Source organism: Vicugna pacos, chromosome 4, assembly GCF_048564905.1.
Source record: "Vicugna pacos chromosome 4, VicPac4, whole genome shotgun sequence".
NCBI classification, from domain to species: Eukaryota; Metazoa; Chordata; class Mammalia; order Artiodactyla; family Camelidae; genus Vicugna; species Vicugna pacos.
Genome location: NC_132990.1, coordinates 50,059,410 through 50,086,003, shown reverse-complemented (window position 1 = coordinate 50,086,003; position 26,594 = coordinate 50,059,410). Strand labels below are relative to the sequence as shown.

Below are 26,594 nucleotides of genomic sequence, written 5' to 3'. Positions count from 1 at the left end.
AGGCACCTACCTGGGCCATGAAGTGCTACTAGGTGAGGAGCAGAAGACACCACATGAGGTGGGTGGAGAATGCACCCCTGGACCCACAATCCAGGATGCCTGATTTTGCTGTCATTTTATAGATTCAATTCAGAATCCTAGAATTTAGGCACACAACCAGAAGAGACGGCAGTACCTCAGTCATACACTGGACCTAATTAGTGCTTTGAGTCAAGATCCAAGTTTTAATTAAGTGTTTTCTAGAACTTATCAGAATTATAACTAACCATAAACAACATTAAATGTATATTATGAAAAATATTTAAGAGTTGATAAAAAATACCAAAATATTTTAAAATGGTACTGTTTTAAGTAACTTAAAAAAATTAATTCTTTCTAAATATTCTAGTGTGGGGGGAGTACTTGGGAAGAGGTGAACTATCTTTTACAAAAAATGGAATTTTTGAACATTGATTTAAAGGAATATGAAACAACAAAATTTGTTTTGTAGAGGTACAAATACGATGGAAGAATGTGGTACTGACATCTATGTCAGGAGTTGGCAAATTGTTTCTGTGGCAGGTCCAGCAGTACATATTTTAGGCTTTGCAAGCCATACTGTCTCTGCAAAACTACTTGACTGTGCAGTTGCTATGTAAAAGCAACCATGGACAAAATATAAACAAAGGGATGTGGCTGTGTTCCAATAAACCTCTATTTACAAAAACAGGCCATGGGCCAGATTTGGTCTAGAGGTTGTTGTTTGCTGACCTGAATTATCTCATAAAACCGTAACATTTGGAGCCAGAAAGGAACCTTGATATCACCTAGTTAACACTTCCACTGGGCAAATACGGATACCACAGTCCCCCAAAATGAAATTACTTATTTTACCTGACTAGCAAATGGCAGCATCCAAGCTAAGATTGTAAAGTTGTGTTATTACTGCCAGTCCAGTCTTCCGATGCATGAGTGTATAATTATGTATAATTACGGGTATGATTATTAGAGCACAGTAGAGTGTGCAAATCAATCAGATTTTACTTAAAGCTTACAAAATTAATTGTAAGAAAGGTTTTCAAAAAAAGTAATTTATGCTGAAATAGCATCTAAGAACAATTTGTGAGAGCTTTTAAAATGAATTTCACAAGGAGAGACTACCCTTGCCCAGAAAATATTAAATGGAGATATTCAGAGAATGACATTTAGGTAGCCAGGAAAAGTATACTAACTAGTAACGATGCATTTCTTTATAACATGCGAACTTGACATTACACAAAACAGAAAGTATTGCCTTCTTACCCTGAACACAGATTTTTAATAAACTTCTCCTTTTAGCCAGACAAAGCCCAAATACCTGTTGTTGGTAGACATGGTCACATGCCTCTGCACTGGAACATCTTTGAACACTTCATTTCCAATAGTTGCATGTAATGTGTAAGGCGGCATTTCAGCGTCAGATTTAACTCCAAGAGAGTGTCCTTTGTCTCTTAACAGTGGTAGATTAGGTTTTTTGCTGACAGAAAAATCTGAAGAAAATCCTGGTTGTCTGAGGGTTGCTTTTGGTTTTCCTATGAAGTTAGGCATATATAACGGAATCAATTAGCTTCCCCAAATCCTGGTTTCATGACGTCACTCCCCTGTGCAGATGTTTTCTGTGGGTCTCTATTCTCAGAAGTTTGTGAGAATGTGACAAGGTGGCCACTTGGGGGCTGGTCAGTAGAGGAGGAGTAGGTTGGTGTGTATTTAGCAGATGAGGTTCTTTAAAACGCGGCTTCATCTGCTCGACGACGAGCCCGTTACTCTCCCTCTGCTCACCAGCTAGCACTCCGGCGCAGTCATCTCATACTCTCACAAACGCAGCAAACTCAGCCATATCTCAGTTCTCCCCGCTCTTCTCCATCGATTTAAATTCTTCCAGTCATTAGAGGTCTGGGTTCAAGTCTCCCCTTTGCCATGACACCCTCCACTCCCATTCTCACTCACAGTAACTGCTTCTCTGTCTAAAGTGCTCATTGTGGCATTCAGGTATCTACTCTTTTACATTATCATTGAGCTATTTCTTGAGAATTTAGTTTTAGAAGTGATTATAAGCTCCTTCAGGTAACTGTTCAGTAAACACAGGCTGAGCTGCCTACAACACCTTTGGGTACTATATAATTCACATTTCTCCGAAAATAGATTTATTCTAAAGGATATGATTTCCTAAATAAGATATTAAATCATAGGTTCCCAGTTCATCCAACATTCTAGATGAGGCTTTCCCCCAAAATAAAGACTAAAACCACACTTTGCCATTTTAAGTTTAATTAAAATCTATGCTGAGTTATTTTACACTGTGTAACTACTTCACTCAGTAAGTCAGGCTTATCAATGTTGACTTTATTTCACGTGGAAATACTAGCTTCAGGATTTCTCCCCTGATATATGAATGTTAACAAATAAAGGTGTTTATCATGAATGCAAGCAATATTTCCATATGACAATGTGTTCACTGACAGGCTTTAAAATTTGAGCATGTGAAAAGATCTTACCTTCTAGAAAAAATGGCATGGTTTTCTTTACTCTCATCTGACAATTAACCTGCCGCCCAGTCTTCCTTTTAGAACTCCTCTGACGAGCCACAAGCTGAGCAATCCTTGCAGTTTCTGTGCAGGCTACGGCATGGCAGGTAATCTAATTATGAGAGGCAAGGTGAAAGAAGAGACATTTCTCAGATTCACTGGTGCCTGGGGGATGATTTTTAAAAGTGGATTTTTGTGAGCTTACCCGTCCCAAATCAAACTGTATGTAAATGTTCATGTCTCTGTCTCCTTGATAATGTTAGAGCAAAATTATATATTCTGCAAGAGAAATCAAGCATAGTCTAGCACACTGAATAATCTTCCTTTCTTAAATTGAACATTTCATTTATTCCTTAAACGCATTTATTAAGCATCTAAAATGCGCTAGGTATTACAGGATTAACAAATGAGCCCCCCAAATCCTGCGATTTGCATATAATACTCATTGTAATCTGTGAGATATATTTTATTCCCATTTTATACATGGGAAAGCAAAGGCTCAGGAAAGTTAAGCAAACTTCTCAAGCCACCCAGCTAGGCTGTCTATCTGAATGCAAAGTAAATACTCATAACTGCTATTTGTATTATCTCCTAAACGTCACTAAATCCTAGTCTTGCCACTGCAGTGGATTAGCTGGGTGACTTGGGGCAAATCAGTTTGCCTCCAAAATCTCAGTATTATCAGCTGTGAAACAGGGAGGGGCTTAGATCTGGGGTTTTCAAACCATTCAATGGAGACACAGGATTCCTTGGAGGTGCCTCAGGGGTGTGAGGGCAAGACAGGGCAAGCAGAGGCCCTGGCCCCTCTCACATCTATTTAAAATACAGTAACTTAGCTTTTTACCTTTTTTAAAAAACAGTGGGATATACAGGGTTTTTGAAAAAAGTATGTAGACTATTGGGACTAGATGATCCCCATCTAGTGTTAAAGTCTTTGATTCTAAGTTGAAATTAAGGACAGGAAAGCAGTGAGGCTTCACACTACAAGCCAAAATGTGTTCTTATTCTTTGGCTCAGTATTTCTATTACTGAAAATATATTATAGGAATACAACTTAAAAGAAGAAAAAGTTACATACCCAAATATGTACATTAAGGGTTATTTTAATAGTTAAACCTATTTTAATAGTCAAACATTAACAACGTCCAGAAGAGGAGAATAAAGAGTTTAGTAAACTATAACATAATAACTATATGAAACATTATTAAATTATTAATTCATTTAGACACTTAATCATTTATACATTCAATACATATTTATTAAGCACCAGCTATTAGGGGTAAAAAAAAAAACCAAAAACTTATCCTTCAGAAACTTACAAAGGAAAGAGAGGCAAAGAGATTAAACAGAAAACATTATGTCAGGTGTTACCCTGGATGTGTTACAAGGTGCCAAGCAGACAGAAAAGAGAGCTTAAATCTGTCTGGGAAAATTCAGGGTCGCTGAAAAAAGTTTTATTAATATAATGTTTAATTAATTTATACCATCTCCTTATAAAATTTATTAGACTGGGTGAATCTCCTCTATGACCACTCTCCCAATCCCGGGCCCCTCTCCTCCTTCCACTGTCTCCCCTACACTCCCAGAGAACAACTATCCTAAATTTTGGTGAGAAATACTCCAGACCTGTTCTATGTGTTTACATATGTAGAAATGTACCCATAAAAACGTACTATTCTGGGAAGTGGGTGCCTTATCTTAGATGGTGGTTTGTCCATAGCTTTCACCCTATACACTGGACAGACACCAGGGAGTGGAACTGCTGGGTCACAGGGTATATGCAATGAAAAATGTACTTGCTACCACCCAATTGTCCATGTTATATATAAAATATTCTTCCAGAGAAATGAAAGGATTTAAAATTGTAGAATAACATGACCACTATCACTGAAGTGTGAAGGTGAGAAAAGATCAGGGACAAAGGGACTAAAGACAATGAGAATAGTAGGGAGGGCCCTGTGACAACCCCAAGTGCTGATCGATCAATCAGGGACTGAACTAGCTTCCAGACAGCAGGAATAGCAAGTAGCCAGGTCAGATGACGAGAATTTAAAAGTGTGTATCAGTTTCGGTAACCAGGAGGTCATTAGTGACTTAGGCAAATACAGCTGTACCAGGTTTATAATGGGTGGGTGTGATATTTAGGCAGTTAAGGCCTCCAGTACAGTTTTTCTGTTTGGACACTGAAACTGGGCAAACTTTAAATTAAAAATGTTTTAATTTGATAGGGTCAAAATTATATTTTTACAAAGGAAAGAATCTGAGGGGGTAAAATAAAAGACATCAGAATCGAGGCTCTGGATGCTGTTCTATCACTACCAATCTCAGCTGGTATGTTTCACTTTGACTTCTATCCTAATTATGAGAATGGAAGTGCCAGACAGGCAGTTAAGGATTGGTGTGACTATTCTGACATGCACAATTACCTTCTTACCTCTCCAGATCTACTAGTCTCTATCCTGACAACTGCTGGCACACTTCTCAGATAGGCTTCTAGTGTGGGATAACCTAATTGCTTGAAGGGAATCCAGTCTCCAGTCAAGGATCTGTACTCTCCTTGGAGCCGGGGTAATGCTATTCCATTCTTATGAGACTGCAGAACAGCTCGTAGCATTTTTGAAACCAGATCTGCTTCCAGCATCTTCACCTATAGGAACATAGCAGAAGGTTACTGTAATGATTCATCAGTCTGTGAATTCCAGTATATTTTCAGAGTTTACACTTGTTAGATTATTTCATAAATTGTTACTGAATACTTTCTGTGCTACTTCAATATAGGGAAGTAACTGCTATGGTAGAAAAAATATGGAATACTATGAGAACACAAGGGAAGTCAGAAAGGCACAAAGACTAGCTTGGGAAGGTAAGATATCAGGGACTGTTTCCCGGATGAGAGGAGGCCTGATGGAGTCCTGAAGGACAAGATGGAATCAGTCAGGCAAGGAAGAAATGGGGGTGGGGGTGGGGAGAGGTATCAACCCCAAGGAAAGGGAACAGAAAATTCAAAAGGCAGAGAGGTGAGAGAAAAGTATATGGCTGGTTATGAAAACTTCTGGTGGTTAAGTGGTTGCACATGAATGAACAAAGACTCTAAGCTGAGGACTGAAAGATGGGGATGGGAGAGGTGGGAAGAGGCAGACCCAGAAGAGATAACAATACTATGCTAAGATGTTTGTATTTTTGCCAAAAGTAATGTGAGGCCTTGGAGGGATTTTAAATAGCAGAATAAACTGATCAACTCTGCATTTTAGGAAGAACACTATTCAGTAGTAAGGAAAATAAACTGGAAGGAGAAAGAGAAATGAGTTGTAAGAATTGGAGATATGGAAGATCTGAAAATAGGGTCTTGGGAATAAACAAAAAATTGACTGCAGAGATAATTAGGAAGTGGAATCAATAGGAATTGATTAACTGGTTTGAATGATGAGAGAGACCTCCGAATTTCTAGCTTAGAAGCATGATTCATAGTAATGACCCACACTTAGGTGGGGTAGAGGCAGGTTTCCAAGAGAGGAAGGGAGTGAAATCATTTTGACATTTGAAGGGTGGGATGCTCTTAGGGCAGCCATGTAGATATAGTCACTAGGAACTTAGAAGTCTGAGCTGCTCATAGATTTGTTGGTCTTCTGCATATATTATTTGGTGTCCAGGGAATAAAAAATAAAGTTAAGGACAGACTGCTGTGGAAGGATGTCATTTAAGAGATGGGCAGAGGAAGCAGCAGCTATAAAAGGCTAAGAAAAAAGAACCAGAGAGATAGTAGTGGAAAAGGCAAAGTCACAGTGTCACATAAACAAAAAGAGGAAAAAACCAGAGTGTCATATGCAGTAGACCGGTCACAGGTGAGAGAAAAAATGAAAAGTGACTACTGAATTTTGGTACCAAGGAAACTTAGCTAGGGATTTTCACTGATCAGTAACAGGTATTTTTCAAGATTAGTCACTCATATTTTCTTTGGACTAACAGTAAACAGAATGAATATACATTCAGAGAAGGATATTCAAGCAGCCAGGAAAAGTGGACTCAGCCTTTCATTCAAGGAAGGAAAAAGATAAGCCATGGACAATTTGTTAATTTTTCCTTCAACAGTGCTATATCCTAATAGAACTTTCTGTGATGGCAGAAATGTTTTATACCCATCTGTCCAATACGGCAGCCACTAGCCACATGTGGCTACTGAGCACTTGAAATGTGGCCAGTTATGACTGAGGAACTGATTTTTTTAACTTAATTTAAATTAAATATGCCAAGTGGATACTATACTGGACTGCACAGAATTCTAGATAGTCTTGCCCTTTCTCTGGTTTAGAAAACTGAAAGGAGGAACAGCATACAGTTCCAGCAATTTCCTCATTTGTCCATTTTAAAAAGGAGACAAAACTGCTGATTTGTGGGTGCTCTTAAGTATAAATATGATATGCAAATGACAGAGAAGTTTAAATGAATATTATGAACAACTTATGCCAATAAATTTTGTAACGCAGATGAAATGGACAAATTCATTAAAATACACAAATCCCAAAGCTTAAGAAGAAATAGATAACCTTAATATCCTTATGTCTATCAGAGGAATTAAATTTGTAGTTAGAAAAGGAAAACTCAAACCTAGACGGCTTTATTGGCAAAGTCTACCAAACACTTCAGAAAGAGTTAATACCACTCCTACACAAACTCTTCCAGAAAATAGAGAGGAAGGGAACACTTCTGAACTCATTTTATGAGGCCAACATTATGCTGATACCAAAATCAAAGAAATTACAAGAACAGAAAAACACCGACCAATATCCCTCATGAACATATATGTGAAAAATCCTAGTGAAATATTAGTAAATCAAATCCAACAGTATGTAAGATGGATAACATATCATGATTAATTATGGGTTACTCTAGGAATTCAAGATTAATTCAACATTCACAGGTCAATCAATGTAACTATATCAACAGACTAAAGGAGAAAAATCACATATCAATAGTTGAAGGAAAGACATCTGACAAAGTTCAAAAATCATTTATGATAAAAACTCTCAGAAAACAAGAATAGAAGGGAACCTCCTTTACCTGATGAAGAGTATCTGCAAAAACCCCTCAGCTAACATTGTATATAACAGTGAAAGAATGAATGCTTTCTGCTTAAGGGCAGAACAGGGACAGAATGTCCATTCTCTTCACTCCTATTCATTACCACATTGGAGGTTCTAGCTGGTGTAATAAGGCTGATTTCAAAACTTACTATTAAAGTATATTAGTCAAAATAGTGTGGTATTCTCAAAAGGACAATGGAACAGAATTTACAGTGTGGAAATAGACCCACACTTTAGTGGTCTACTGATTTTTGACAAAGATACCAAGGAAATTCAATAGAAAAAGTTCAATGAATAGTGCTGGAACACAATTCATCCATACAAAAAATGAACCTCATACCATACACAAAAACTAAACCAAAATAAACCATTTAGGTCCCAAATGACCAAGTTAATACTGTAAAATTTCTACAGAAAACATAAGAATAAATCTTTGTGACCTTGGGATAGGCAAAGAATTTTTAGACCACAGAAGGAAAAAAACTGACAAAATTGGATCTCACCAAAATTTAAAATTTCTGCTTTTCTAAAAGCTGTTAAGAAAATGAAAAGACAAGCCACAGACTGGGAGAAAATATTCTCACAATACACTTGGTAAAGGACTCATAACTAGCATAGAAAAACAATAAATAAATTCAATAATAAAAAACAAAGAGCCCAGTTAAAAATGCACAAAACATCTGAAAACATAGTTTGCTAGTAGAGATGCAGATAGCCAAAAACACATTAAAAGATGCTCAAGAGTATTATTCATTAGGAAAAAGCAAATTAAACCCACAATGAGGAATCATTATAAATCTATTAGAATGGCTTAAATTGAAAAAAAAACTGACAATATGAAGTTCTGATAAGAATGCAGAGCAACTAGAACTCTCATACATTTCTGGTGGGCATTCAAGATGGTACTTTGAAAAACAGGTAATTCCTTATGAAGTAAAGCATACACTTATGTAATCAAGCAAACCCATTCCTGGGTAATTACTCAAGAAAAATGATAAACATATCCACACAAAACCTGTACTTGAATGTTTATAGTGGCATTATTCATAACTGCCCCAAACTGTAAACAACCCAACTGTCATCTATCAACAGGTGAATAGATAAATAAATAGATAAATAAATATATTCATACAGTGGATACTACTCAGCAATAAAAAGGAACAGACTATTGATACATAAAAACCATAGTAATGACTCTCACATTATGCTAAGTGAAAGAATCCAGATAAAAAGGCTAAATAATATACAATTTTAATTATGTAACATTCTGGAAAAGGCAAAACTATAGGCACAGAAATTGTATCAGTCATTGCCAAGGCCTGGGAGTTAACTCCAAAGAGGGCATCAGGCAATTTTGCAGGTGATGGAGATAATCTATATCTTGATCTAGAATATAGGTGTGGTAACAGTTACATACCTATATAAGTTTGTCAAAATTCACAGAACTGTAAATCAAAAAGGGTGAGTTTTACTATAAAGTGGATCTCAATAAACTTGAAAAAAAATTCCTTAAAGTTGTACCCTTTTGCAGTCAACTCTCTTCTCCCCCTCTTACATACACTGTCCTGGCTCTGATCTGTCCAGTGATCTGCATTCTGTCACTACAGATTAGAATTACCTAGTGTTCTTGAGTGTCATCCATGTTACTGTATTTTTCAGCAGTTCATTCCTTTTAATCAATAAGTACTATTCCACCGTATGGATATACCACAATTTTTTGACCCATTCAAATGATGATAGACATGTGGGGTGCTTCTAACTTTGGAGTATTAAAAAATAAAGCTGATTTGAGACGATACATGTTTTTCTTTTTCTTGTGTAAATTCTGAGAATTGGATTTCCTGAAAATTTAATACCCATAATAATTATGGAAGGAAAGTATTATTCTCATTCTGTAGATGAGAAAAACCAAAGCTCAGAGATGTTAAATAACCAATGTATCACAGGATGTACGGAAGCCAAGATTTTTAGTCCTGGTCTATTTGATGTCAAAGCCCACATTCTTTCTATCATATTACCCTGACTGGTATTGAAAAAAACAAAAGATAAAACCCTGAAGAATCAACAACAGGAGACAAGACAGTCAAGAAAGGCAGTAAAGCAAAAGCAAAGAGAAAAAATGTGGTGTGAAGTCAACAGTAGACTCAGCCTACTCACAGGGATGGTATGGATCCCAAGTCAACAGGACAACTGGAGACAGGCCCTCTAAAGACTGACTAAATATTCACGGCAGAGAAAGATGACAGCTATAGACTGTGAGCATCTCCATTACCCTTGATGTCTATCTATGCTTTGAGTATGCTGGGGACAAGGAAAGAGAGGATGGCTTCGGGATCTATGTTTCAAGGTTGCCAGATGTTAAATCTGAAGCGTGAATTTTGGCTCATAAATAGTAAATTCCTGATTACAAGAGAAATGCTTTGATTTGCAGTGGTTCATGACTCAACAGTCAAAGATCACTGAACTTTTACGATGCAGTTATTTCCTCAAGTAAAACCACCACGGAGGCTGGCCAAGTTTTAATTTGCAAGAGGAGAAACTAAAGGATCACTTGCTAACTTCCTAGTGCCAAGCCTCCCTAAGTTTCTCTCTTTGGCCTCCACCTTTCCTACCTATCTACTCCTCCTCTCCTTTCCTTCAAGCCCAGTCCCTCCTACCTACTCATCTAGAGCTCCTCTGAGTAAAACTGGACTTTGCCTCTTTGTATATCTGCATATCTAAGTGGGCCTTGACTATGAATTATATACACATATGTGTAGGTAACAAGTCAAGTGGTCAGTACCCATGGATGAACACACCCACTTGGGTGTGAGCAGTATACCCAGCTCAAACTAGACTGTTCAGCATATCTGGCTCCTCTCCAGTCAGAACAACTTTAAATTCTCCTGCCAGAGTTTCAGTATGAAGAACATCTTTCACCTTGAGAAGGGAGTTTCTATTACCTCCCCCTTCCCTTCTTTCTGGAAAGAGCATCTGTTCCACTGCTACCCCCATCTCCCCCCCCCCCACCTTCCGCGGTGTACTTTTTACTTAGGGGGTAGAGAGCAACCACTCATTTATGGGAGGAAAGCAATCTCTGCACCCACTCCACTTCTCTGCCCTCAGCTCCTCCCCTTCCACTCCATTCCACCCAGGCTGGCCTCCCTGCTTTTCCTTCTGCATTCGCCAGTCCCTCTGCCCTGGAAGCCCCTGCCCCAGGGTCCACACAGCTCCCCACATCCCCTCCTTCAGATATTTGCTCATAGGCCACCTCAGTAAGGCCCTCTGTGGTTGCCCTACTCAAAACCAGAACTGCTGTGCCAGCTGCCTGGCACTCCCTTTACCCCTCCCCTGCCTTATTTTACTCCTTAGCCATCTGATACTCTTCATCATTTAATTTTACCAACCCGTCTTCCTGACTTGAATGTAAACTCCATGAGAGCAGGGATTTGGGTAGGTTTTGCTCATTGCTGCATCCCTAGTGCCTAGCCCACAGTAAGAGCTCAAAAATACTGACTGAAAATACATCTGCCTAACACCACTCCTTTTCTCTCCCACTCACTAAAACAATAGGAAAATGCATGTGAGCTATTAAAGGAATAATCTTACATTTTAAAAACTTATTTGCAAATTTTAATGATTGTTATAAACTGATTGAGGCAGCCAATTATGCCTCCAAGCTGTGGCTGAGATCCATCATGTAATTATTTCGGGCCTTTCCACACTGAGCCAGAGTTCTCAAAGAGCAGGCTCAGGTCAGGGCCACAGCGTAACCACAAGAAGCCCACACACCCCGATGTGTAAGCAAGCACTGCTTGAATATTGTAAGTGTGTCGTACTTATATGTATTCTTGTTTTTGAAACAGTATGCAGACACTGTTGGGATTCATCAACATAAATTGATACTGAATTCACAATGGCTTTTGATAGTTACATATCTTACCAACCAATAGAAACTAGAAGAACAACTACTCCTGTGTGAGGTTTCACAAAGTTTTAATAAAAATTTTTAAAAATGAGCTGTTACTTGAGAAGACTGGGAAACAATGCCTGACCACATGGCTGCAATCTGAATTAAGCATCCCTCCCCACTCCTTTTAAGCATGCTGTTTTCACGCAATACTGTAACTCTCTGTTTGTAAACAACTTTTTGGTGGGACAATAAGATGGAGGATCTCAAAGCTGGTGAGAAGCAGGTAAATGCAGTAAAACTTGCAAGGGTAAATGTGGTTGTATGTCTTGTTCAGTTACATGTCTTATTCTCGTGCTTGTCAATTTCATCCAGTCCGCAGTTCCTACACTAGCAATGTCACTTCAGGAACTGAACAAAAAGAAAGTTATAACTAAAGCTTAAAAAGATTATTACTATTTTTTAGTCTACTCTAATGCTTTAAAGTGCTATAAATTTTGTTAATTTCTTGGTTATCATGGCTTTTTTTTGGAGATTTTTCTCAAGTTGGCAATTTTACTTAAGAACTTTGGTAAAAAGTATACATATAAGAATACTTTCCTCTAACTATAAAAATCAAGCTTATTATCTTAGATGTCATCCATTGAAACACAAAAGGAAGCTTATCATGGGAATTTCAACTATCAGTGAAGTGCCTCAATGGCAAACCTTTCAGCATTCCACCCCACCCCCAAAAATTAAGTTTGGAAGTTTCTCTAAAGTGGCTCCCAAATTTCTTAAGTTGCCATTTTGCTTTTTCAACTTTCCCTCTTATTTCTACTTTCTAAAACTGTTGTGACAAATACAATTTAGAGTTTAAGAGAAGTCAGATCAGTACTTTCAGAATGTTATGCAAGCCCTTGCGACCATCAGTTAGACTAGGCTGGGGGAAATAAGATCGGCCATCTCTGTTCTAGGCCATGGGTTCTCAGATTAAAATTCTTAAGTATTTCCCTAGATAATAAGGGGGCTGCTTGAGCTGAATAAGAACCCTAAATAGCAGAGTAAAGTGAAGATGGGAGTTACTTAATCACAGCACTTTCGATTTCAAAAACTGACCAAGGTCAACTAGCAAAGACCTTAGTCAAGGAGGAAGAAATTGGCCACAAATGATCACAACAGATTGCACTTAACTTTCATGTTCTTCCTCTTACTCTTTTCCCCCATTCTTTCCTTGCCTCTCTTTCTGAATGACAAGCATCAAAAATAGTTACGTGTGCTTACCACTATCCTTGGCACTCGGTTCTTAATGAAATCCATTTTCCTAGACACATGGTATGGGAAATTACCTACGAATATATACATTACATGGCTAAGAGTGCAATGATATAGGCATTGGTGTACTGGAGAAATTTTTAGTACAGCATTAAATTTGAAATATCAGGGCTTTCCCAGGTTTTCTTACTTGCCTCATTAGCATACTTGACCTGGCAAGCTTAGCAAGAAAGCCACTGGATCTCCCCCAAGATTTCTCACCTAACTAGTAGGCAAAAGTCACTTAACTGCTTTCACAAAGGGTCTTAGAGCAGAAGCTCCCTACTAGGCTGTAATCCCCCAACATCTCTAGACACTGTAGAGCAGCACAAGGTGGTGGGCCCGACCTCAGAGAGGGGAGCTGACAGAAGCGAGGAATGCTCTTGCCTTCACACCATTTCCTCTAAACTGTTCTGTTTAAAAATGAGGAAATGGAGGTTCAGGGTCATTATTCCAAGCCTCACATATTCTTATAGCCAGGACCACAATAAGCACCCAGGTATTCTGGCTCCCAAACTTAGGGCTTCCTTTCTGACAGCTGCTCCAAATGCATAGAGTTGGCTTCTGAAAGTAAATTTGGCTTGAGGGACACAGAGAGCAACCTGGGGCATACTTAGCAACTAGCCCTTAGAGTGGCATGAGACAGCAATCTGCCACATTCTGACTTAAGGGTGTGACAAATGCAAAAGACTTGCCAACTGCTGCAAAAATGCAGTCCTTTCATACTGTTCCTTTCTGTTTTGCTACAAAATTCATCATGAGTACCAGTAAGTGCTAACAGTGTACAAGAAGTGGGGCAAAGACCAAGGGCAAGTAGTGACAACCTTTAGGAAAGCCAGGACCGAACAATGCAAATAGCCTAACAGAATCCTCACTTTCAAAACTGCATTTTGTAAACTCACAGCTTTCTCTCTAATCCACCTGAAGACAGTCCTGGGAGAGTCTGATTCTGAAGAACCTGGTTTTGGTGTGCTCTAGATACCTGCCTTTGCCATGGGCTGATCCTCCCTGGCCCAGTCATTTGCATGTTAACCTGCTTCCTGTAGCTGGAGTTTCCTTGCTGCTGCTGCCCAAAGACCTCTAGCCACATGGGTCTCACTGTCATATAGGCTCTCTCCTCTCAGGTTTCTCTTTTTGCAACTATTTCCAACTGTACTCCGTGGCTCATCTTCCTGATTTTAGCTCTTGTGTCATGAATTTGAGTTGAAGAGCGGCACTAACCCCCCACCTAAATCTGAAGAATTTTCAGGGTAAACGGAAATCACCAAGCAATCTCTCTTACCTTCTTTAGTCAGCTACTCAGTTTTTCATATCTCCCAGGGCACATACTTCTGGTAAATGGCTGCCCTTCTCCATGAAGACACTATTTTAGCAACAAGTCAGGCCCCTAAAATCCAGAATGCCTGTGCTGAAAAGATTTTAGGCATGATCTAGACAATCCCAAACCCCTCGTCACAAATCAATAAAGTGAGCCTAAGAGAAGGAAGGTTCCTGTCTAAGACCCTCCCAAGGTGATTTCTCATCTTGCAACAGTTTAACATGTTATCTTCTTTCCTTTCCAATAGTGGTCTGTTTGTTACCATCTGAATTAGTCCTTTACCAACACTTTTTAAAAGGAAAGATAGTAATTAATGCCTTCAGGTGGTGACAAACCTCCTCAGGGTATCTTCAGAGAGCAGTTTTCTTTTTTTTTATTACTGTCATTTCACACACATGCAAATTACACACACATTAGTAATTACATAGTATGAGTACAGAAGGGTTTTCCATAAATCTCTGTACTAGAGAAAAAACTCTGAGATCACAAGTGGCTTAGTTAGGAGTTCGGGTCTTAATCCCAGTTCTGCTTCTAGTTAGCTGTGACCCTTTGTGCAAGTCACTTCAGGTCACTTTTTTCATATGAAAGATAAGGAGGGCAGACAAGATCCATGGTTCTCAGCTGTCCCTGGAGTCCTTCAAGTTCTGAAATGGGATGTGAAAATCTAATGGAAATCATAAGTTTGCTTCCCCTCAACAAAGCTGCATGGCTGACATACTGACTTGGCTTTGGGGTCACACTGGGTGTCTTGTGCCGATCGGAAGCTCCACCAGCCACATAATCTCACACACATGTTCAGCTAAAAATGACAAATTATTTCTAAATAGTTTGTCTGAAAGACAACATTTTAAAGAAATTGGCCCATTGGGGGGAAATAATGAAAAGAAGGAAGCTTTTAAAAGTACAAAGGTGGGAGCAGAGGAAGGAGAAAGTCGTTTTGCATAAAGAAAGAAAAACTAATTCACGTAAATAGGAAATTTCACTCCAAGCAGCAAGGAATTTGTCCTTTCTGTATTTACCTGCTGACCGTGAAAGCTCCCAGAAGCAAAGCACTCATTCTACATCAAATCTCAGATCTTAGAAACAGCACTCGATCAGACACAGAGTAGGCACTTAAAGTTGAATTATAAATTTGGATTATAAAGTATTTTTCCTTCCTATTGTCTCCAACTAGATTATACTGCACAGAGAACTTAAAGAGAGGTCCTCCAAGGAGTTTCAATCTCTTGGTGCAAAATACAATAGTTCATTCAGCCATGTTCAACCAGTACACTTAAAAGGGCATTAGCAGGGATTACATTTCATTTCCAACCTACAGGGACAAATCCAAAGGCACCACCAACTGCTGCTTCACAGTCTCATTCTGTTTAACTAGCAAAGAGGGTGGCTGTGAGCTGGCAAAGGGCCCTGGACCGGGACACAGGAGATGTGGGTTCTAAACCAGCTGGCCCCATAGCAATTTCCTGCCCCCAGCACAGTTCTGTGCTAACTGATGCTTCATAAATGTCAGTTGGTTGGAAATACAAAAATCTCCACCATGTGCCAATTTATATTATATAGAGAACTTAAAGATGTGTCCCTGTATCCAAGAAACTTAAACTCAATTAGGAAAAATATGGAAAGTTTGGTGGAAAGAAGCGAGTTAACATTTCTTGACTATTATTAAGAACCAAAGGAATTACAGCAGTTATTTCACAAAAGCCTTGCAGAATAAGTTAAATAATTCCAACTGATAAACAGAAAACCAGGCTTAAAGAAAGTAATTTATTCAAGACCACACAATTAGTTATGTAGAGAAGCCCAGATTCCAACCCAAGTCTGCAAACCCCACACTATTTGCAGTATCCAATACCTACACAACAAAGCAGCTGGGGAGGGTTGGGGACTTGGGTCTAAGTTTCACTTCTGTCATTATTTTATATCACTAGGCAGGGCATTTTTCTGCAATTTTTTAACTTGCACTAAGGTGGGGCGGGGGTCAAGGAGGGATGAGCCAGATCAGTGGCGTTTTTTGTTTTCGTTTTGTAGGGTGGCTTTCTGAATCCTTTTGGGCTGGGACTTTTTCTAACATAGATATTTCCCTTTCTAGCTCTTTGTAATTGTTTGAGAGTGAGTGGGGCCCTTGGTTATTAGTGGAAATGTATTGTACTCAACGCCGCAAGGGGACTAGAGCAGAAAATCTGTGCGGGCTCCAAGCTTCCTCCCATTAAGTTGAGGCTGAGACCCTGACTCGGTTGAGGCATCATGGTGAAAGTTAGGAGAAACCTCATTCATGGATTCATACTTCTCTCCCAACTTGGAGCTCTGTACCCACCCAGGGCTCAAGTGCTACGGTTTGAGAGAAACGGATAGTGTTTGTGTCCTGCATTGCTTAAGCGGCCTGCAGGGGCTGGTCTGTAAAGAGAGGCCCGTGCCTTTAAGGAATTTAAAGCTCACGGTGTAAGATACGGGAGTTCAACCAGCCGGGAGCTCGGCTGTGCCCCGCCGCGCCGGTACCGGGAACCACTTCCTGGTCAGCCCCTCCCGCCCCTTGTCCACACCCCCACCGCTGCATTTCCCCCCGCTGCACCGAGCGTCCCAGGCTGCAGGGGTCAGTCCGACTCCCGATGAACGCCCAGACGCCCCGAGAGGTCGAGGGAGGGGTCCCATCAAAGATTTAAAACACAACGCTCTGGAACTTCAACTCCCAGGGGCCCAGCCCGCTTTCCGGAGATCGGGACAGGGGCATCCTCTGCAGCTGCAGGGAAGAGGCCCCGGGCCCGTTCGAGTCCAGCTCGGCCCCTGTTCGGCTAGTGACCCAGGTGCACTGCGCCCGCCAGAACCTCGTCCGACCTCGCCCGGCACCTGTCGTTCCCACAGCGGGCAAGACCTGCGCTCACCTCGTTCTGGGGGCTCGCGGCCCGTCCCCACGCCTCTGGGCCCGGCTCCCACCGCCGTCTCCGCCAGGGACACAGCCGCGGCCGCCGCCCACTTTCGGTTTCCCCTCACGGCCGGAGCCGCCGCGGCTCGGGAATCACCTCTAGCCCCCGCCCCGCCCTGCTCTGCCCCGCCCAGCTCCGCCCCGCCCCGAGGGCAGCCCGGCCTCGGCTCTGCGCACGCGCGGGCACCCTGGCCGCGTCCGCCCACGCCGGCGTCCGCGCGTGGGAAGGGAAACCGACGCCGCCTAGCGGTTTCTGCGCGTGCCCACGCACGGGCCGACAGCGGAAGACCACTGCGAGGCGGGCGCAAGAGCATCTCCTTGTGGACAACGCAAGGACCTGCGGGCCGAGAGGCTCGGGACCCCGCCCACCTCATCAGCACTCAATGCGCTCCTGTTGTTGCGCTCACCCACCCGTCAGACATTTCATTCAACTCTTACTCCTTCTCTTCTTTAATTCTGGGGCAGTTACTTTTTATTATCCTAGACATCCACCCGATCCGCTCATCTCCTTTAGGTCTTTTTTCATGTCACCCTTCCGAGGAGGGTGCCGCACTCAAAAAACGTCCTCTGACATTCCGTGTCTCCCTTCTCAGCTTTCTCTCTGCTTAGCACCTGTCTAGCACACTATATGTGTTTTACTTACCTTTGCATTGTCCGCTGTCGTCCTCCAATGAAAGCTCTAGGAGCTCAGGGATCTGTTTTGTTCCCTAATCCATTCCCAGAGCTTAGGATAGCGGCTGGCACATGATAGGCTGACATAAACATCTGTCAAATTCATTCATTCATCTATTATAAAATTACTGAACACCTACTATTTATTCACTTATTTCTTCTGCACATTAGTTCTACCAACATTTATTGGGCAATAAATTGTATTCCTTAACCTGATATTGAACACTTCCCTGCATTCATTCTGTGTGTTTACTGAGGGCCTGCTAGTTATTAAAACAGTATTTTTTGACAGCTTTATTGAGGTATAATTGACATACTATAAACTGCACATGTTCAAAATGTACAATTTGATGTTTTGACATACGTATACAGCTGTGAAACTATACTGCCATAAAAATAATGAAAGTATCCATCACCCCGAAAGATTTTCCTCATGTACCTTTATAATCCTCACCTCATGTGCCTCTCTATCCTTTGCCCTCTCAACTGCTGGTTTGCTTTCTTTTGCTATAGTTTGCTTTTTCTAGAATTTTATATGAATGGAATCATACAATATGTGCTGTCTTTTGGGCTGGATATCCAGCTTTTACTCAGCCCAAGCATGTTGGGATTCATCCATGTTATGTGCACAGTAGTTTGCATCTTTTTATTGCTGAATAGTATCCCATTGTATAGATGTACTAAACCTACCATATGACCCAGCCATCCCAGTCCCAGGGTTTACCCAAGGGAAATGAAAGCATATGTCCACAAAAAGGCCTGAACAAGAATATTCATAGCAGCTTTGTTAGTAATAGCCAAAACTGAGAACAATACAAACGTCCATCAGCAGGTGAATAGATATTTGTGTATATGTGTCTACAACCAGTATATGTTGAATAGCTGCTGTTAAGTGAGCAACTTTCATGGAGTACCTCCTATGTTACGGCACAAGCTGTGCTTGAGGAGCTTTTTTTTCTTAACTAAAGTATAGTTGATTTACACTGTTGTGTTAGGTTCAGGTGTAGAGCAAAGTGATTCAGTTATACACACACACACAGATATATATGTCCTTTTTCAGATTCTTTTCTATTATACATTATTACAAGATATTGAATATAGTTCCCTGTGCTATACAGTAGGTCCTTGTTTGTTGTCTATTTTACATATGGTAATTTGTGCCTGCAAATCCCAAACTCCTAATTTATCCCCCTTCCCTGTCCCCTTTGGCAACTAGAAGTTTGTTTTCTATTTCTGTGAGTCTGTTTCTGTTTTGTAAATAAGTTCATTTGTATCACTTTTTTAGATTCCACATATGAGTGATATCATATGATATGAGGAGCATTTGATTCAGTAGAAAGATGTAGTGGGTGATGACCAGGGAGGCTGGAAGCAGATGGAAGGCTTGAGAGCCCATGCTCAGGAGTTCAGGGTTTTTCTCAAAGGCAGCAGGAAACTGTTCAAAGTCTTCTCTGAGCACTGCTCTCTTTTGTACTCCCACATCCAGTCCCTGACTCCGTCTGCCCAAATGTCTCTCCCTGGCACTTCTTTCCATCCCTGCTGCTGTCTTTTCATCTGTTTCAGGTCTCCCTCTTTCTTCTCTCTACTCCAGTCTGCTCCACACATTGCTGTGGATTTAACAAACCTTTAGGTCTGTTTAATACAAACAGACCCAATTTGGACTCTGTAGTGCTTGTAACATCCTCCGGCTCCACATTTTAGATGAAAAAGATGTAAAAAGCAGTTCCCAAATGAAAGAGTGCTAGTTGGAGTAGGAAATGAGGACAAACTCTAGAGCCCAGTGTGTAAACTAAATCATAATATTATATGAGTTGACCCCAAGTCTGAGATCCTCTATCCTTGCAAAAATGAGTTCCATGTTAGGACAGTCTTATATAAAAAGAAAAATTATGTTCTGCAGCTAGTTTTTTTTTTTAATCAGCCATATTTAGTTTACATATAATAAATATTTTAAATGAACAGTTTGATGAATTTTGACAAATGTAGTCAATAATATGGCCACCACCACAACCAAGATATTGAACTAGTTCATCATTCCAGAGCAATCCCCTGTGCCCCTTTACAGTCCATTTCCTCCCCCCAGTCCCCAGCACCTGGCAGCCACTGATCTGTCACGACAGCTTTTCTTTTTCTAGAGTGTCATATAAATGGAATCATACAGTACATAGTCTTTTGTGTCTGGCTTCTTTCCCTTAGCATAATGCTTTTGAGAATCACCACGTTGTCACATATATCAGTATTCTGTTCCTTTTTATCGCTGGGTAGTATGCCATCACATGTACAGGTATGTCTTGTTTATCCATTCACATTTGATATACACTTGTGTTGTGTCCTGTTTGGGGCTATTATGACTAAAACTGCTGTAACAATCGCATACAGGTCTTTGTGTGCTCATGTGCTTTTCCTGCATAAAGACTTAGGAGTAGACTTGCAGGTTGTAGGATACGTGCATGTCTAACTATATAAAAAAAACTGTTAAATTGTTTTCTGAAGTGATTGAGTCATTTTGGACTCCCCTTCTTCTACCTTCCAGCAAGGTATGAGAATTCCAGTTGTTCCAAATCCTCTCTGACACTTGGGATTATCAGTCTTTTTAACTTTAGCCATTCCAGTGTATGGATGTATGAAGATAGCACACTGAGATTTTAATTTGCATTTCTCCATAACTAATGACACTGGGCATCTTTTCATATGATTACTCACCCTTCATATATGTTCTTGCCTGGAGTGTCTATTTGGCAGGTAGGTGTTCGGCTAAGACATATCAGGAGGTTCGCAGAAGTCCTTGGGTAGCTGACAGAGTGAGGACAGGCTGCGAAGTTGTTTTTCTTTTCCTTGGGAATGGCTCTGGGTGCAGGGAGATCAAGAATTAACCCCCATGCCCTGGGTACAATTGGATTTTGGGGGAATTAAGGGACATCAAAGATGACACAAATTGGTTACTCTTTAAACACAATGGTTCTCACCATTTTGTGGGGAAGGAGGTCAGAATATGTGAAAGCATCACATAGATACAAAATTTGGCATATGATTTCAGAGAAGGTTTTGGGGTCCCTAAAGTCCCACTATGAACCCATGTTATAAACTTCCTTAGAGGAAGGCATCTGTCATGAAGCCATAAAGCAGAATTTTCAGACAAGACTCCTGAGGAAGGCATTCTCTCTCAGCAAAAGCTCAAGCTTACCCTTGGAAGACAGGAGTAGGGGCCAGGAGCATCTGGGTCACTCTTTCAGGAAACATAGGCAGACATCCCATCCCCAAGGGTTGTCAAGAGGTCCTCGGTGATCTGCTCAGGTGGCTTTCGGGGGACAGGCAAGGTGGATAGTAGGGAGATCCAGAACAGCTGGCCAGTAGGCAGCAGCCTGGTAGGCATTCTGTGCCCTTTCACAAGAGAGGTTATCATGGAAAGGGCAAGCCCAGCTGTGAGGCCCAAGTATGAGGAAGGAAGACAGATTTGCTGCCAGTTTCTCCTGGGCTGAGAAAGGTAGAAATAGCTCAAGTGTGAAACTGTCATCTAAAGTCCTTCATGCATTTTTAGCCATACTTGGGAAGCCCGTTTGTTTAGAGAGAGCTACCCCATCGGACACAAACACCAAAACACCTGTAAAAAGGAGACAGAACCAAAGCTATGGGTTGCGTTGAATCTCTGTCCCTCCCTCCCTTTCTTCTCTTGGCTCAGCAAGCACCATTCAGAATCAAGGGGGGACCACAACCACGTTCCAAGAACAGATCCCTCGGTCGCTTTGTTTTTATCTCGCGTGGTGGATGTTCTGGTGTTTGCAGTACAGCCCAAGAACAAGATGCACCTCATCCTTCCTCGCAGGGCCTCTCTGACTTTACCGCTGCCATAGGCGACTCTCCCACCCTCCAAAATTGAGAGGTGACTTTAGAAACCTCTGGCTGCCCTCATCTCATTTCCCATCTGAATTTGTCTGTTTCTTCTCTATATTGTCTCCCCAAAGAAGACCAAAACCAAAACTCTCATTTCTGTCACTTTATGTCCCACCAAATGAGCCCCCAAGACTTGGCTGTGGCATAATTCAGTGTCTCATGTAATTCCTCCTCTGGGAAGTCTTCTTTGAACCCCCTACCTGAAAGCAATGCCTCCTGGAGCCACTTATTTGTCCTCCCAACATGTTCACAGTAGAGGATGTAGGAAATCATTCTGCCTCTCATCTCCCTTGTGAACAACTTGAAGACTTTAGATTTTACTCATCTTTTTTCCTTGAGTTAAGTGCAAATAATTTTAGTAATAATAATTTTAACTCCTTCGTTAAGTTAAGCAATATGTTCACAGTTTCGTATGTGGATGAAACGCAGCCTCATGGGTACTTTTTGCTTACATAAGGTTAGGAAAAATAGATCCATGACAAAAGGCATCTCTGGACAGATCAACTTTCGGTTAATCATTAACATCATGTTCACTCCCTCTCCCATCAGCTATTGCCTCATGAACAAATGCAGAGAAATTTCTAGACAACTGCATTTGTTTTAACTGAGTAAGGAGAAACAAAACGAAACAAAACAAAAAACAAAAGGGAGAGATTCCCGGAGCCCAGCTAAAATCCAGGCTCTGGTAAAGCTAAGGATGTGCTGATCTAGCAAAACTCCCTAATCTGCCCACAAAGGCCTCCAAGGTGAGTCAGCTGAAAGAGGCTAATCCCCAGAAGGGACTGATGGCTAAAGCTGTAGAGGCCATACAAGCACAGAACATTGGAAAACAGGGGACAATGAAAGCTTACAGTGGTATCGTGTAGAGAAAGGTCATAGACCAGCAGGGGAGGGTCTTGGCTATCTAAGAGGTGGCCTCTGCCCCTTCTCGAGCTGCAGGTTATTCATGCAGCTCAGCCTTGGACAAGGCCCAGATATAAGGATGATTCCAAGGATGCAGATATTGAGTTACTAGCTGATAAGGGCCCAGTTGGGTAGGGCTTGGAGCTGGGGTAACTAATACTGTAAGCAAGGCAACCGACTACAATATTACTGATTCTGCTGGTACAAACATTTATACTGTACTGGATGCTAGGGATGTGGAAGGGAGGAGACAGAGAGATGAAATCACATCGTATATAGGAGGTGCACAGTACAGGTTAGCTGACCCTGAAATCAAAGCAGCAGACAGTATTCAAAAAGAGTGGGTTCAGGTTAAAAGTGTACTATTCAGGGAGGAAGTACCATTGCTCCTGAGTTGTTTGACTTTGGATAAATCATTCGGAGCTTGATCTTTTGTTAAATTGAGAGACCTGTGTTTTATTCTCCCCTTGTATTCCCTTAATTGGCAAAGTTAATCCAATAAATAGCAAAGGAGCCTTCTCTTGAGGCTGTTTGGTCAATTCCCATTCGTCCGTGGTTCTCCACAGGAGCAATGTCTCTCCCCAGGGGCACTTTGGACTTTCACAAGGTTATTTTTAGTTGTCACAATGATCAGGGGCACCTCCTGGCATTTAGTGGGCCCGCTGATGCTTATTGCCCTGCTGTACACAGAACAGTCCCACATATCAGAGGACCTTCCCTGTGTCCTCATCTTAACCAACATGGGAATGTCTTTGCCAGTCATTCATGGAGATTGAAAAAACTCTGCTTTACATATAAACACAAATAATTTTTTCACAGTTTCATTCTATTAATTTTCCAGGTTATCTTATCTGTGAATTTCATTTCAGGAGAGTAGGAGAGGGGTACAGAATATGTGTTATGAGACTCACACAGGGTTGAGTGCTACTTCTAGAAATCCCCTCAGCAGCCAATCCCACACAAAAAGAAGCTGAACAAGACATTCCTGTTCACTCCAACAGACATAGGGATGGACGGATGTATTTATTAGAGTTCTGCCTCACCCCACCACCAGGTTACCTAATATTCCCTGGCACTCACCACCAGCTGAGGACGCTAAAACCACTCTTTCGGGGGTTCTTCCTGGAGTTCACTTAGCCCAAAGTCATATCTCCCCCACCATAAGTAGAGAAGATGGTCTTCCTCCCAGTTCTCTTCTCACCCCCTCACACTCAGTCTTTTTAATTTAAAGCTGGAGCCCATACTCTCAGCAGCAACTTCCTTAAAACAGAACGTTTTTCATTTGCAATTAGAAATGTTTAACACCTGGGGACTAGCTATTGGCTAAGAAAGGAGCTAGCAAGCTGCCAAGTTCCTGGTGTGACTTGCTGGAGCCAGAGTGGAAGACAAGGACCTTATCCTCCAATACTGGGTTGTGTGTTCTGAGTGCTGATTGCCTGACTGCTGCTTTTGATTGCTGAAAGGCCAGCACAGAGGTTGACAGCCATTGTTTCAACCCCCAGGGACTGACACTGTTTCCAGGGAATTTAAAGAGGTAATGCTTGTTTTTCCCCACTTTGGGAGCTATATGTTTAAGAAAATCTTTGTTACCGGCTGACTGCAAAGACAGTGGAACAGAGCATCAGTGACTACACACAATAAAGAATATACACCTTGCAAAAATAGTCTGTTAAAGTCACAAATGGATGGCACCAACCCTGAAAAAGTAAGAATCAGAAATCCTTGAGAAACAAGAGAATTAGATTTCCAGTTACTAAAATGATACTTAAAATGTTTAGTTCTCAGTAAAAATACAAAACATGCAGTGAAATAGGAAAGTATGGAATTTGACAGAAATCATATATGAGAAAGCCCAGACATGGGATTTGTTAGTCAAAGATATTTACTCAACTGTCTTGTATGTTCAATAAGACAAAGGAACCCACGGACAAAGAACTAAAAGTCAGGAAAATGATATATGAACAAAGTGAAAATATTAATAAAGAGATAGAATTTTTAAAAAAAAAAAAAAGAACCAAATTGAGAGAGAGAGAGAGAGAGAGAGAGATATGCAGTGAGCAGGAGGGAGGGAGGGAGTGAGGAAGGGGAGGGAACACAGGAGATGGAAGTGACAGACTTTTTGTCATTACATCTTGGAAGTGACCTCCTGTCACTCTTGCTGTATTCTGTTGGTCACCAGCCAGTCACTAACCACTTAGTAGTTGCACAAGGAATGGAGCTTCCTGGCCAGACATGGAACGCAGGCGGTGGCCACCAGGAAGGCGTGCGCAGCAGGCTGGCCCCACGGCTGGGAAAAGTGGCCACACTTTAGAAATGACTGAGTGATGAAAAGTCGAGCCTCACTCATCGTTAGAAAACTAAAAACAGGACAATGAGTTAGATGTCATTTCTCATCTGCTAAACCAGCATAAAAATTTCCCTGAAAGTTCCTGAAATTAGTATGATTACTGGCCAAGAGGGATCCTGGCAGCTCAATTTCCCTCTAAAGTATAGGGGAACCATGGCCCATCTTGTGAGATTCCTGACAAATTGAAGTTTGCCCCTGGCTCACACTAAAAGCAGAGAGCGGGTGATTTCTCCCCCATCCTCAGGGCCTGGCCACCCTAGCCAGCTGCTCTGAGCTGGGCCAGGCTCTGGGGTCATATCGAAGGTGCCCTCCTCACCCTGTCCTGCCGCAGCAGGTGTGCTTCCTCCAGCCTCCCCCACCCAGTGGGACCTCGCCGCCCCCCTCCCCATGAAGGAGGTAGAGACTGACTGACTGCAGGCTGTTCTGTGCCTGGCAGGAAGGGGTGGCAGGTGCAGAGATTCCAAGGATGGCAGAGGGGAGAGGCAGCACCCCTCATTTTGCTGGGTGCTTTCCTACTCACAAAGCATCCAGGTGTATTCACTCCAGGCTGAGTTTCAGGGGCAGCTGGAGCTGGGGGGGAACCGCGGCTACAACATTCTCCTGCTGAGTAAATTTGGAGAGTTCCTCATTTCTCTGAGTTTCAGTTCATTTACAAAATAGGAGTTACCTGGTGACTGCCACCCTGCCCCTGGCGGGACTGAATTAGCTTGTGTAACTGCAGAGCATGTGACAAGTTGGAAGGGGCTGTGCAGGAGCAACTGGCTGCCTTGAGGAAGAGGGTGGCGTGCAGAGTGGTGCAAAGGGCCCTGGCGATAGATTCGGGAAAGCGGAGGTGGAGACATTGCTGATGCTGTGCTAATATTTCCTTGGCCCACCGGGGTCCACCAGCAGGCCGACAGCATCCCACGAGAACCCCCTGCCTGAGGGCTCTGTCTGGCATCATGGGAAGTTCCTGTCCTGCAAGTGGCACGAGTGGGGGTGTGGCAGTGCTAATGCTCAGGCAACCCTCCACCCTCACAGATGGTGTTGGGCCTGGTGGGAGGCCGTTTTCCAGCGAGGCGGAGCCTCATCACCCACAGCAGTGGCCACTCGTCAAAGCCCCTTCAGTGGCTTTTCTTCTTCCAGGCCCCAATCCCCATGTCCTCACTCAGGCTTCTTGGGGTCATCTCCAAAACAAACGACTTTCCCCCAAGTCCTTGTCTGCTTGCAGGGAACCCAAACTCTGCTGAGGTTCTGTCTGGACCTTCTGGACTTGAGTTTCCACATCTTTAAAATGGGCAAAACTTACCTCATCGAGTCGTTGAGAGATAAAGCATGTGGAAACACAAACTGAGGTCACGTCAACAAGCAAACTGTGCAGAAGCAGCAGGAGCTCAGGAAGTGGAGAAAGGAGCAGGAGCCTCTGTCCAAAGGGCACAAAGAGCCACTGACAAGTGAGGCCTGGCACGGCAAGGCTGTGTTCAATCCAAGAGAAAGGCGAAGAGGAAGACGGTGGAATGCAGGTATTGCCGAAGAGAATGATCTTAGTCTTGTGGGACTAAAGAGGTCCTTAGGAAAGTTAAAGAGGCCTAGATGATTTCTGCCAAAATGTTATAATTGGCCAAATGGCCAGACACCCAGTCAACACAGGATGAAGTCTTGGTTGGTTCTAGGAATCAGTGCATAGTTGCAATTATAACCACAGTTTGTTAAATGTGAAATAGATTCTTTCTCATAAGTTTTAATTATTTCATTTTT

The 26,594-nt window shown here is 41.8% G+C and overlaps 1 protein-coding gene across 3 annotated transcripts in view; it reads right to left on the bottom strand.

Annotated features, from left to right (window-relative positions):
* Nucleotides 1–17,209, bottom strand: part of TDRD7 (tudor domain containing 7) — a 63,144-nt gene extending 45,935 nt beyond the window's left edge. The window contains exons 1-4 of one of the 3 annotated variants that reach the window (XM_072959778.1): nucleotides 17,004–17,209; nucleotides 4,978–5,190; nucleotides 2,514–2,655; nucleotides 1,337–1,550 (exon numbers count right to left, since the gene is read on the bottom strand). In XM_072959778.1, the coding sequence (XP_072815879.1) occupies nucleotides 1,337–1,550; nucleotides 2,514–2,655; nucleotides 4,978–5,184 (563 nt within the window). In that variant the 5' untranslated portion in view covers nucleotides 5,185–5,190; nucleotides 17,004–17,209. Of the gene's footprint in view, nucleotides 1–1,336; nucleotides 1,551–2,513; nucleotides 2,656–4,977; nucleotides 5,191–14,088; nucleotides 14,154–17,003 lie in introns of those variants that run through there. The other 2 variants (XM_072959779.1, XM_072959780.1) reach the window with 2 other exon arrangements.
* Nucleotides 17,210–26,594: the final 9,385 nt, after the last annotated feature.